The following is a 12,972-nucleotide window of genomic DNA, read 5'->3' as shown; positions in this document are numbered from 1 at the left end:
ATGTTGTACTAGAATTTGTTGTAAATACTCTTCAACTCTGATTTCAGTAATTTCTTTCTCTTATATTAATTTATTTATTTGATAATGTATTGGATAAATCTTGCTCTCCATATATAATTTTTTTTTTTTTTAAAAAAATTGGATTATGGTATCATAAACATTTTTGGTATTTATCTTTATCTGAATTTTTTCATGAAAAGAAATTGACAATCAAATTTAGCTTTTTTGCCTTTTTTTTATTTTTCTCCTTCTATATAAAATTATGGGGTCGTAAATTACTGTTATTTTAATTGCAATCTATTGGTATATGGTTACATTTATTTATCAATTGTGGTTTTTTAGGATTTTTTTGGATGTGTGTTGAATTACATAAAACTATAATTTTGTTGACAGACTGAGTGCTAATTTATTATATACATAAAAAATATATTTCCTTCCAAAAAATGTTTATTTTTTATGTTTGTATTTAGAAATTTATTTTCTGGGGTCATATTGAGTTTATTTGATTTTGTTTTCGTTTTGAACTGAAATAGAAAGTTGAATAGAAGGTATTTCATATTTAGAAAAAGCTACCTGAAATGTGAAAAATCATAATGGAAGTTCATGATTGTATTTTGTAGAATACCCTGAGCATGATGTTCATGTGATTTTTTTCAAAACACGGATAGATTTGGTTTTTTAGATTTTTGTTTGTATTATTACCTTTTGTTTTATTGATTTTTAGCTATAAATAGTTTTGGCTTAAAATTTTGTTCTACTTGTGAAAAGATTAATTGGAACCTTTTGTTTCGATTCTTTTTTGTGGCCTTTGATTGCTAAAGAATGAACACTGTGTTATGAGAATCAAATCAAATACTACGATGATAAGTTAAATTTTTTCTAGTGAGATGATTGTTTTATATAAATTATGTTGAATTTGTTCTCTTTTATGTGATTTATAATATTTATTTTTTGATGATTAGTGAAAGTACATGTTTACTTCTAATCCTCTCTTACATGCTGCTTAAAAAAGTTTGGTTTCATTGAGACATTTGTTTTGTTGGGTTACTTTTCTATTTAATGTTATTTTGTTTTGTTTTTCGTCTTGGTTATTTCCAGGGGCGGAGCTAGAAGAAATATTAGAGGGGGCAAAAAATATTTACACAATAAAATAAGACTAAAATAAAATTTTAAGGGGGGCTAAACTAAAATTTACATATAATTTACATGTAAAAAATTAAAATTAGGGGGGCCATTGCCCCCCTTTCCTTGTACCTAGCTCCGCCCCTAGTTATTTCTTTATTTATTTTTTCTTGATTTTATGTGAATGATTTATTTTATCTAAAATGTTATCTATCGCAGGAGAGCTTTTAATTTCATTTTCTCCTTATACTATGCATCTTTATTATTATTTTTCATTGGTCTGCAACTATTGTTTTGTGGACTTGTGGTTACTATTTCATTACTTGAAATTGTTTGATTATATTTTTAGGAGGCAGCTATAATTCGGTTAGACATGAGTGAATAAATGGAGCGACATACAATGAGCAAGTTGATAGGATCGCCAGCTTACTGATTCTCAGGTTTGTGAATGTTGCTATGAACCTTAATTTACTAAATATTTTTACATGAATCTCCCATTTCTTCGTTTCCTGCATTTTCTCCAAGTAAACAAGCTACTGGTGTCCTCATTTTTATATTTATTGTTTTGGATCCGACAGGGTCGGCGAATTTCATTTAAAAATGTATTGGTGTTGATGACTTCAAATATAAGGTCTAGTGCCATTTCTAAGGGGTGTCATAGCTCCATACGTTTCTTGATTCAAGATGACAAGAAAGTATCATATGGTGGCTTGAAATCGATGGTAATTAAAGAATTGAGAAATTATTTTTGTCTGGAATTGCTCAACATGATAGATGAAGTGGTAGTGTTTCAGCTCCTTGAAAAGTCACATGTTGCTTCAGTTTTGGTTGAGTCTAAATCCATCAATTAGTCTTACTTCAAATTCTAATTATTTTCAATTTTCACTTATAACCACCCTAAGGATTTTAACTAAAACTAATATCTCTGCATTTTAGAAACTTAGTGATGAAAAAATCTAAAGCTGTTAATAACTACAGGCCTTCTTTTAATTAAAAAAATACTAAGGTTTAAAAACTAAGAAAGGATAAACTGTCTTTCAGTATTTTAAAATTACAAATTAGTCATTTTGTACAAAATTCATGTATATAAAAGGGAGGACTAATATGTCGGCTTTCATTTGATATCTTTTGTATATTTATGATTATTTCTTTGTTATTTTTTGTGGGACTTACTCTCTTTTGTTTATTTCACGATTGAATGATTTATTTCTTTTTATTTTCTGTTTCTGTGGTGGTAAATATTGGAAATTGTTATTAACATATAAGATCCATGTTGATTTTATAAGTATCATGAACATTTTTTTTCTGATTTTTTGGACCGAAAGGAATTTAGTCTGATTTAGGTTTTTGCCCTTTTTTTCCTTCTAATTAAAATTGTGTGTTTTAACTTACTAACCGGATTTCATTTGTATAATAAGCACCGTCGTGAATTTTATACATAAATATATATGTACACTGCTTGAATTTTACTTTGATGCTATTTTAAATTTTTTTTTTTAACTCACCCGTTCTTCCATTCTAGAGCAGCTTATGGCTTGGGAGAAGTTTTTTGAGAAAGTTAAGGTAAGTAATACTACTACTTGCTTATCTGTAAATAATAGGATCCGCGTTGTTTCATCTCTGATGTGGAATCCTCCCCGCATTCCACGCTGGTTCAGATCCGAGGTGGAATTTTTTTCGGGTTATGAAATTTTCTTTTGACGGCACACTTGTTCAATGTTGATTCGGCCACGAAGGTGACAATTCTCCAGATTTCCTCCCACATGTGGCCGATTTTAGGGATTTGGTGCTAGCGATGATGATTTCTTCGAATCCTAGATACTTGGGTTTTATCAATTTTTGTTTTTAAGGCATATTTGTCACATGGGAACATAGTTTCGGTGGCAGAAGCACTGTTCTACTTTGAATGGAAAAGTTATTCATTATCAGTTGTTGCTCCAATACGCAGTATGAATTCAGATTTACAGGGTTTAATTAATCAGCTTCGTAGGTTTGCGACCCTTCTTTCTCCTAGCATTGTCGGAAAAGTTATTGAAGTCAAAGGAAGTATGTGAGTTACTTGATGCCGATTCTCCTCCTATCTCCCTTTCCCTTCCTTTTTCCCCTTTCTTTAAATTTTTCTCAAAAACTCAGTCGCCCCCTTCATCCAATTTCGCAACCATTGATGCAAACCTCACTATCCCAACGCTTCATCTTCAACCTCTCGCTGAAGTTACTTTAAGGAAACACTAGATCTCAATTTCGAGTCATTTCGTGCATTCGCCTTGCGTTCAGTTGCTTGATGTCCCTGTCATCAGAGGCAATCACAGGGAGCACGGGCAACCTGACGCGGTGACGAAGCTGGTTGGGTTTCCAAGTGTCAAAGTGAAGGAGAATGATGTGTGCGTGAAGATGATATATGCCACCATAATCTCTTACGACTAACAGAATACAAGGCGTGTATAGCCACCATAAACCCTTATGACTAACAGAATAGAAGGCGTGTGTCCCGGAAGGCCAGAGCACCCGCAGTTGGTGCCTACGAAGGCGTCGGAAAGGTTTACTCCATCAGCACCGCCGTCACCTCTCACTCCCGGTGATTGGGTCATTCCTTTTCCACCCTCCTTTAGTGCGGTGTTTTCTTTCTCCTTTCCTCAATTTTGATTCAGTTGATGAATAAATTTCGTTTCATCTTTTCTGTTTTGAAAATTTAAGAGTTTTTTTTTTCATAATTGAATCTAATTATTTTTCATTATAAAATTAATAGTTTAACTAAAAGGATTTTACTTTTTCTTCGGGATGAAGCAAAGAAGGTAAGTGACTATAGTATTTGGGATAACAATTGCACCAAATTGTTTCTCCACAATAGACATCACAAGACATTATTATCATAATTATGCTGAATTTAAACACTTAATGTTCTGAATTTCACAAGATTTATATTTCATTGGCAATATAATTTTCAGGTGTTGTCCTTTTTCTTGTTGTTATGATAGAAAGATTAGATCCCTACATGAGAGAACTCCGAATTAGAAAAAAGAATGTTGTGGTAGTGAAAAAATTGGAGGCAACTAAAGTATTGAAAGAAGAAAGAGACAGATTGAAAATGGAACTATACATCTAGAATCTAATCCCAAGTCTAAATAAAAGATATGGTATGTATTATGTAAGCACTTCTTTATTTGTTTGATTATAAGCTTTGATCTATTCTTTTTTCTAATTTATATTCTTTTGTATAGTCAACTGAATTGCACATTTTTACCGATATTTATCCATGTTTTGAAGCTAAAATATGGAAGCTAAATTGTAAATTTAAATGGCACGAAGACTGTTTTCAAAAGTTTAGAGTTCTTTTCACCATTAACAGCTTTCAAAATAAAATCAAAGAGGCTATATTTTTTCTCTCTAGAGTTATCTTTTTTTTTAAATCTTTATGGTATTCGGACTTAAATCTACTATTTTGTAATATATAGTCTGAAAGTTATTTTAATTGCTGTGAATATATTTTTGTTACTTTTTGTGGGTCTAAAAATTAATTAAATATATTGGATCCTATTAATATTCACTGATCACTATCAATTACCTACTACTGTTATTTGTCATTTTCATTGTTCATTGGCCACTCTAAAGAGGTTGTATGTGTATTTCTTATATTGTGTTCATTGATATGTGCGCTGAATGCGCAATTTCAAATTCCCAGAGGTTGTTTTTTTTTTCTTTTCTTTCCCAAACAAAATAAGCTATCTATCTCAAAATTCAAATTTCTCAATTAAGATGTGTGTATAAATAGAGAAAGTATCCCTTGGTTGAGTTATGGTCATCTCACCTCTTTCTAACTAATTGTGTTGTTTTTTTATAAAGTTTATTTTAATATTTGTATTAGTTAGATTTTAATTTTAATTCTTAGGATCACCTTAATTCTAGAATTTTTTTAAAACTTGAAGTTCAATTAGTTGAAGAGAATAAGTAGTGTCAAAAGTACTACATCTTTTCTACATGTATCTGATGATTTTTAATTAATAACCCCTTACGTTAATCATTCATTGCCAACAATATTTCTTTTTCTCATATTTTTCTTTTGTTCAATGAAAAATTCAGAATCAATTTCAAGAATAAGGAAGTTCATTAGAGTGCACAAAATGAGTTAAATAAACACTATTATGAGAAAATGATCTAGGGTTAAAATTTTTTTTCTTAATATCTTGGTGTAATTTCTTTTTTCATAGTGATCTGATCTTGTGAATTGTAAATGTTCTTCTATTGATACTTTAAAATTTTTACATCATACTTTATCTCACTTTTATTTATTTATTTATTTTTATTCTTCCCTCTCACTTTTGCAATTCTCTTAAATTTAATTTTTTATCTCTACCAAATTCACTTTGGTATAAGTTTTTACTACTATTAGCAGCATTTGGATTCTCAAAGCAATTTTTTGTTCACTATGAGTTTTGGGAAGAAGTAAAATGTGGCTATTTTGAGTACATTTGCTCTGCCAATGGTTAAAAAAAGATTTTCAAGAACCATGAGGTTACTATCAAAAGCAAAGGTCTCAGTTTTTTTTTTTATTATTATGATTATAAAAGCTTTGGTTTTGATTGGTTCTTGAGCTTCATGGTTTTAGAGTTTTGGTAGAGGTTTCAGTTTTTATTTACATATAATTTTTTTTTCTTTTTCACATTGAATTCTCACAAACTAATGTTATATTAGAGTTTGTTGTAAATACTCTTCAATTCTGCTTTCACTAATTTCTTTCTCTTATATTAATTTATTTATTTGATAATGTATTTGATAAATCTTGCTCTCCATATATAATTTTTTTTTAAATTTGGATTATGGTATCATAAACATTTTTGGTATTTATCTTTATCTGAATTTTTTGCACAAAAAGAAATTCACAGTCAAATTTAGCTTTTTTGCCTTTTTTTTTTTAATTTTTCTTCTTCTATATAAAATTATGTGTTGTAAATTACTGTTATTTTAATTGCAATCTATTAGTATATGGTTACATTTATTTATCAATTGTGTTCTTTTATAATCATAAAGTATACCAGAATTGATGAGGACTCATCACCTGATGTGATGGTTCTATCAGGGTCTGAACCATCTGATGATGAGTTTTCATCAGACGGTGTTGAAAACAATGATCAAGATGGGACACTGGTAGGGAATAAACCGCATAATCCGATAGATTTTTCTGGTGTAAGCAATTTATCAATGGAGGGCAACGAACAAAGTAACGAGACAAATGAATTGTCTGATCATAGGTAGTGCTAAATGTAACTTTTTTTCCTTGTGTTTTGGATTTTAATATCATGGTATAGATCGGTATTTTTTAATGTGGTGACTAACATGTTTAAATTATCCTGAACTAGATATACTCCAGAGGTTTATTATGAAAAGACCATCACAGCTTCGGATCTGGGTCAATCTAGACTGGTAAGTTGATCTCAAAAGAGTGATTTCTTTTATTTTTTTCTTGCAATTGTGTATGAAAATATTATGTTTATCTTAACTATGAATTATTCATTGCAGTATTTGGCTTCGAAATTTGCTGCATATCTTAAACTATCTGGAGATGGTTCGATTTGGACGATCACTGGCCCACGTTCCAATGTAGAGAAGAATCCAATGTAGAGAAGAATGTGTTCTTTTTTCACTTACTGAAAAGTGGAGGAAGAGGTGGAGAATGGAAGTTTGGGGTCGGGTGGAATGAATGTTGTAGACTATACAATTTAAAGGAGGACGACAGCATTACCTTGAAACTCGACTCGATACCTAACCGCCAGATAGACTTGTCAATTCAGCGATGTTAGGCCTCCTATGTATAACTCTATTTGATAGATATTTTGAACTATATGTTAACTTGTTTTGGACATGTTTTGTTTTTTGATTAATGAACAAATTTATATATGTTGTAAATATTTTGTTTTGCTATCAATAGGTATCTTGACAATCTATATTTTTAAGATTATGCATAATAGAAAACTACATCTCTGTTGAACTTTTTTTTTCTGTTTTTGTAGTGTCTAATAATTTTTATTATATTTTATTCTCTTACAAAGCATGTTATACTGTTCATTGACATATTGAGTAATTGTTGTATTCTATTGTTTTATTTTAATGCAGTGATAATTTTGTTATTATCCAAATTTAATACAATATATCTATCTTTATAGAATATATTTTAATTATATTCTTAGTATTTTTTCTTTTAAAGGACTTTAGATTACATGAAGCCCGTGCATTGCACGGGTTATCAAGCTAGTACTATATACATGGACTTTATTAAAAAAAACTCAACCCAACCTTATGTTAATAATTATTACATTTTTAATTATTATTAATCCAGTTAACCTCCAATAAAAAATTATGACACTCTATCACATGCTACTTGCTGAACTGTCTGTACACATTCTGTATATCACTCTAATGGAGCAGAAATTATTTAAAGTTAATATGTCTTTATATATATTCGAAGCTGATTATATAAATATTATAAAAAAATTATTTATTTTGTAATATATAAATGGTTGAGAATAAATCTTAATATTCTTAAGAATAAATTAAAAATATGTTTTATCATTATACATATTCTTGGAATAAGTTCTTAATTTTTAAAATAATATTTGTTAATTACTATAGTGTTTAAAAGTTATTATTTAATTATTAAAAAATTAAATAATTAATTTTAAATTTAAAAATATTAAAATTATTTAAAAATTATTATAAAAAATAAATTAAATACTAAATAAAAGATATAGAATTGATTTTTTAAAAAATTCTTAATATTAATAAAAAAAGAATTTTTTGATAATTAATATAATAATTAAATGATCATTTAAAAATTTAGGATAATTTTGTCAACGAAAATCTATTATTTATGACTATAAAATTAGTTTTTTCTTAATAAATTTATCAATATTTTAAATATTTTTTAATAAAAATGGTAGTTTAATCTAAAAATGTTATAATGAAGAGGAGGGGTGGGGAAACCCTCTGGTGGCATACTTATTCTTTTTTCTCACTCCACCGCCTCGGTTTTGCCATCAACGAACACACACCGACTCTCTTCAGCAACGCGAAAAAACAGAGGAGGGGTGGTGGAAACCCTCTGAAGCAGAAAAGAAATATGGCAATACTTTCGTTGTTGTCGTCGTTAGAAGCAGATATTTCTGTACCCTTGCTCTTGTCCACCGTGACCGTGGTCTCGGCCACTGCCACAACCTTGTTATTAATCTGCAAGCCTCGCCTCATGCGCCTCTACTCCCACAAAAAGAACCTCATAAGACTCCATCATGAAAAACCTAAAAGCAATCCAACTGCCAAGATTCTATTTGTTTCCCAAATCGGAACCTCAAAAGCCCTAGCTTCGTGCCTCTGCGATTTGTTCGAGTCGTTCAGCGTCGTTACGGAGCTCGTAGATGCCAGGGATTACGTGCCCGAAGCCCTACCCAAGGAGAACCTTGTCGTCCTCGTTGCTTCAACTTCGGAAGTTTGGAATCTCGGACAAGATTTCATCTCCACTGACAACTGTTCTGTCGGAGCAAAGATGTTCGCCGGTCGGATCGTCAATTACGCGAAGGGCTATAAGTTTGGATCGTTAGTTGTGAATGCTTACGGTTTCAGTGCGTTTGTCGCCGGCAAAGGGGCTTCTGGAGATGACACGAATTTGATGGCTAAGGCTGCCAATCATATTAGGGATTTGGGGGACTGCTGAATTGAACGGGGATTTTGACAGCTGGTGGGGAAGTGTTGTTGGGGTTTTGCAAGGTGCTGTTTCGGGAGGTGCTGCTGATGCCATGTGCGGGGAATATGATCCTGAGGTCGGTTTCTGCATCCTCTTATCCTTATAAACTTAACTGGATAAGTATGACGTTTCAATTTATCATCAACACACTGCAAAGCTTTCTATTTAATAGTTAATTGCTGTAAACTTATGGTGATTTGATTCTGTCGTAGATAATATGATTGTTTCCCTAATTCCAGGATGTTGGTTCTTCTGATCCAAAGCTATCCATGACGCAGCGCTTATACCTGTTTGTGGAAAATATAAATCTTCAAAGAGATCATGTTGGGCCAGCCATCACGCGAAGGATGTTAACTATAACTGAGGCCAACTTTATTAAGAATGGCACTGTTGATCTTGAAGATGGAGGTCATGTAACTGCCAAATGGCCTCTTAGAGATGGTCTATTGGTCGATTATCCATTACCATATATGCAAGGAGTTTGTTCTGTCGGTCACAGCTTCTTCTTTGCTGGTGGTAGTGACCTGAATATTATTGACCCAGAATTGTGTTTGAATTGGGATGATCAACACCCCTCAAGGATGTGGTGCCTCAAGTATGAGGGTTCTAATTGGAGTTGGAAGTTTTGTGGAAGCATGTTCTGCCGCCGATATAGACCCTTAGTAGTCCCCTATGATGGCAAATTGTACATCTTTGGGGGTACTCAAAGTGCAAATTGCTGGGTTGATATTTACAGCCTAAAATCAGGTCTATGGGAAACAAGGGAAGTGCCCGAAAGTGCTCTCTTGTCATATTGCAGGAACCCTGACTCTTACTTTCTGTGGGAGGACAGCACCAAGCCTCACAAGAAGACCCACATTGTATTGTATTCTTGTGGTGATGAACATCTCATGTCATATGACGTCAAGGCTAACAATTGGGAATACCTTGATTGGAATTTTCCGCCAGTTCCTGAATATTGTCCAAGGAAACTTGTTCGTTTGGGATGCAGTCATTATCTTCTGATTGTTGACTTCGCTCCAATGTGGCATATTTATGATTTATCTAAGATGAATGTTGTGGAAACGGTGGAGGTGGATGGTTTGGACAAGACCGCAGAAGTAATGTATATTTTTTGTTGCCACAACACTAGCGATGAAAGTTTGATTTATATGTTCATGGAACCTGGAAATGTTTTCGAGGGAGAGCCATCTACTAACACTGGTTCTGGGGTTGTTTCTTATGCCAGAGTCAAGCTCCAACTCAAAACTTTTTCTGCCAAGATTGAATCCAAGGGTAATTTTAACCTTGGTGATTATGTAAATCTTTATATGTGAGTATGCCCATCTTTCTCTCTTTAAACTTCTTGACCGTGTTCATTGAGCTTTGATATTTACTTCTTTATCTCTGGACACTGGACAGGTTTGCTGTTGGAGATGAAGACCAATAATTGTAAGAAATTCTTTGTTTAAGACGTTGAAATTAAAGAAGAATATTTGCACAGTATCCTAAAATTGAAAACTCCCAAATCCTGAAAGAAAAATTACACCTTGTATGGCCATTATTTTTTAATATTTTAACTAATGAATATACTCACCATAAAATTGTCAGAATCTAGCAACAAATAAATGTATATTCAACAAAATTAATGCTATCCAATTTTATTGAAAATGTGCTTAAATTTAATGATAGGTCTGCTCATCTTCGCTTATTGGTTTTACTGATCTGTATATTTTTGCACTTGGTTCCAATATTCCATTATGTTTGAGGGTGCTTCTTGTTGGTGGCACTCATGCCTATGAAGAAGGAAGGAATGCAAATTAATTTGTTAATTGCTATTGTACTCTTGATTTTCAGGTTTCAATCTTGACCTCCAAACTATCAATGATGATGGGGAGTTAGAAAGCGACCAAGATTAATTGTGTTAAATTTGTTTAGTGACTAGACATTGGTTTTTATTTCTTTCTTTTTTATCTTGTTTGACATTGTATGTTTCTTGTGTTTTTAGTTTATGTTCAGACGTGATCATAGTTGTATAAATTTTAAAAATTAATCTTGTTTGTTAGATTCGAATAGTTATCGGGGTGGGGTTTTATACTTCTTAAAGAAGGGCGGGTCAAGTGGGGAAAAACATGGATATTTATAGGGGTGGGGATCTTTTTCCGTCATCTATTCCTGATTAGGAAAATGCCTCTTGTTCTCATCCCATCTCTGTAGATATTAAATTTTTAAAAATATAAAAATCACAATTATGATAAAATTCTATACAATTTAACTCAATCGTATCAAATCAAACTTAATTTGAACACATTCAACTTTAAATCTAATTTAATATTATTCAATTAAGTCTTTTAACATACAGATTAAAATAAAGGAAATGGAAAAGTTTTCAATAAAATAACGAGTTAATAATCAAAATCGTTTTGGAAAGATACCTCAATCTTTATATTCGTCTTCGAAAGATAAAGTTAATAAAAATCGTTTCTGAAAAATAACAAACATAATTACATGTTGGGTGATATATTTCGTTAACTGTTTGCATGACATACTATCAAAATGACGCCATTTAGGACTGATTCAAAACATTGCAAAGCATTACTCCCTCTGTTAACAACCATTTCTCTCTATTTCGCTCCAAAACATATGGTCTCCCTCAAGTTATGCCCTAAGCCTTTGACCCAACATTTAAACCATGCCATCAACCTTCGTCAGTATTGGAAGACAATTAAAACAGAAGAGGTATCGGTACTGAATACAGAGCTGATCATCTCCTGGAGCAACATCGATAGTGGAGGAAGCCATTGCGACGATTAGAGATAAAGATGAAACATTTTTCTTGTTTTTTGAGTTATTATGTGGCTTGATGTCTTCCTAGTGGCGTGACTCATGTGTTCCTCTGAGTATGGGTAGGGTTTGGGGTAACTAACGATTTGTATGATTGTTCTTATATGATATGAGTGGGTCAGAATGTTTTGTTTTTATTGGCTTTGTGATGATTTTTTAGGTAGGGGTGTTTCATTTTAGTGATGGTTCTATTCGTTTGTTACGTGTTTGTTTTGGGTTTAGGGTATGTTTTGGTATGTTTTTCTATGTTTGTTAATGAAATTTTCGTCAATGTTATTGTAGATGGAGGGTCCTCTCATGATTTTTGTGTTTCACCATGGTGGAATGTTTAAAAATTCTGTTGATGAAAACATGATATATGAACATGACAAAGTCACTCTTTGAGCAGTTTATGAGGGTTGCTAATTTCTATTTCTTGGTCATTGGTGTCTTGGCAATGACAAAGCTTGCTCCATACACTGCTGTCAGCGCAATCGTTCCTCTCTGGGTCATCGTTGGGGTGACCATGGTCAAAGAGGGTATCGAAGATTGGCGTCGCAAGATACAGGTGCTCTGTTACCCTATTGTGATTGTGAATTTTATTTTATAACGTCAATAACAATTACAATTCCTTCAGTTTGTTGTCTTAAATCCTGCTGTGGAAGTTTGTATTAGATTCAAACTGAATCATGGTCTCTTTTGTGTGTTTATATTTACTATTTATTTGTAGTTTAGAGTCCCTGTAAAATCTATGGACTATAGGACATTTAACTCTTGAATTGAAGATTACCAGGAACTTTTACAAAGATTATGGAATATTTCGGTTATAAGAACTGAAAGATTCTATTTGACCTTAGTACTAATGAAATTGGTGAGAGAAATGAAATGGTCAATTTAGACGAGTCATGATCTACGATGGACAGCTTATTCAATATAATAAATTCTAATATCTTTTAGATAATCTCTTGGATTCAGTCTTGTACAGTTTTCTATAAAAAAATTGTGGTAAGCAACATTACCTGCCAAAACAGTGTCTATATATATTTTTATTAGGCCATGATATGTATCCTTAAGTTCAGTGCAAATTTAGTCATGGTCTATTTAATTTTTTTTACTTGTGTAATATAATATTTATAATGGAATCAAACAACTATGAAACGGGATAAACAACTAGACATGTTGCTTGAGGATCATTTAGCATTTAACTAAAGATTATAATTTCTGCATTGTCTGTCTGATGATCATTATGCGGTATGGTCTGGGAATAGGAAAAAAGTTAGTGTTTATGGCATTATGGCAAGCTATCAAGTTGATATATA

General features: G+C 32.0%; 2 protein-coding genes across 3 annotated transcripts; both read left to right on the top strand.

The window, feature by feature from the left end:
• The first annotated feature begins 6,173 nt into the window (after window positions 1-6,173).
• Window positions 6,174-6,842, top strand: LOC130963404 (uncharacterized). Its single transcript, XM_057889527.1, has 3 exons — window positions 6,174-6,368; window positions 6,477-6,540; window positions 6,637-6,842. The coding sequence occupies exons 1-3, from the start codon at window positions 6,184-6,186 to the stop codon at window positions 6,736-6,738; spliced, it is 351 nt and encodes a 116-aa protein (XP_057745510.1). The 5' UTR covers window positions 6,174-6,183; the 3' UTR covers window positions 6,739-6,842.
• Window positions 6,843-8,104: 1,262 nt separating this feature from the next.
• Window positions 8,105-10,905, top strand: LOC130967257 (uncharacterized). 2 transcript variants are annotated; one of them, XR_009081313.1, is made up of 4 exons: window positions 8,105-8,927; window positions 9,091-10,163; window positions 10,253-10,574; window positions 10,688-10,905. XR_009081313.1 is itself a non-coding variant. In XM_057892078.1 (4 exons), exons 1-3 carry the CDS (start codon window positions 8,904-8,906, stop codon window positions 10,278-10,280), a joined length of 1,125 nt encoding a protein of 374 aa, XP_057748061.1. In that variant the 5' UTR covers window positions 8,105-8,903; the 3' UTR covers window positions 10,281-10,282; window positions 10,688-10,905. The 2 variants fall into 2 exon arrangements, 1 of the variants encoding a protein (XP_057748061.1); XM_057892078.1 differs by having other exon boundaries at window positions 10,253-10,282.
• Window positions 10,906-12,972: the final 2,067 nt, after the last annotated feature.

Source organism: Arachis stenosperma, chromosome 1, assembly GCF_014773155.1.
Source record: "Arachis stenosperma cultivar V10309 chromosome 1, arast.V10309.gnm1.PFL2, whole genome shotgun sequence".
NCBI classification, from domain to species: Eukaryota; Viridiplantae; Streptophyta; class Magnoliopsida; order Fabales; family Fabaceae; genus Arachis; species Arachis stenosperma.
The sequence above is the reverse complement of the archived record's forward strand: the minus strand, read 5'-3'. Positions and strand labels throughout refer to the sequence as shown.

Excerpts from the sequence above, each read along its gene's own strand:
- LOC130963404 (XM_057889527.1), top strand. The coding sequence starts at position 6,184 with ATGGTTCTATCAGGGTCTGAACCATCTGATGATGAGTTTTCATCAGAC. Across the intron at positions 6,369-6,476 it reads AATGAATTGTCTGATCATAG|ATATACTCCAGAGGTTTATT; the intron begins GTAGTGCTAAAT and ends ATCCTGAACTAG. Across the intron at positions 6,541-6,636 it reads ATCTGGGTCAATCTAGACTG|TATTTGGCTTCGAAATTTGC; the intron begins GTAAGTTGATCT and ends TATTCATTGCAG.
- LOC130967257 (XM_057892078.1), top strand. The coding sequence starts at position 8,904 with ATGTGCGGGGAATATGATCCTGAG. Across the intron at positions 8,928-9,090 it reads GCGGGGAATATGATCCTGAG|GATGTTGGTTCTTCTGATCC; the intron begins GTCGGTTTCTGC and ends CCCTAATTCCAG. Across the intron at positions 10,164-10,252 it reads GATTATGTAAATCTTTATAT|GTTTGCTGTTGGAGATGAAG; the intron begins GTGAGTATGCCC and ends GACACTGGACAG.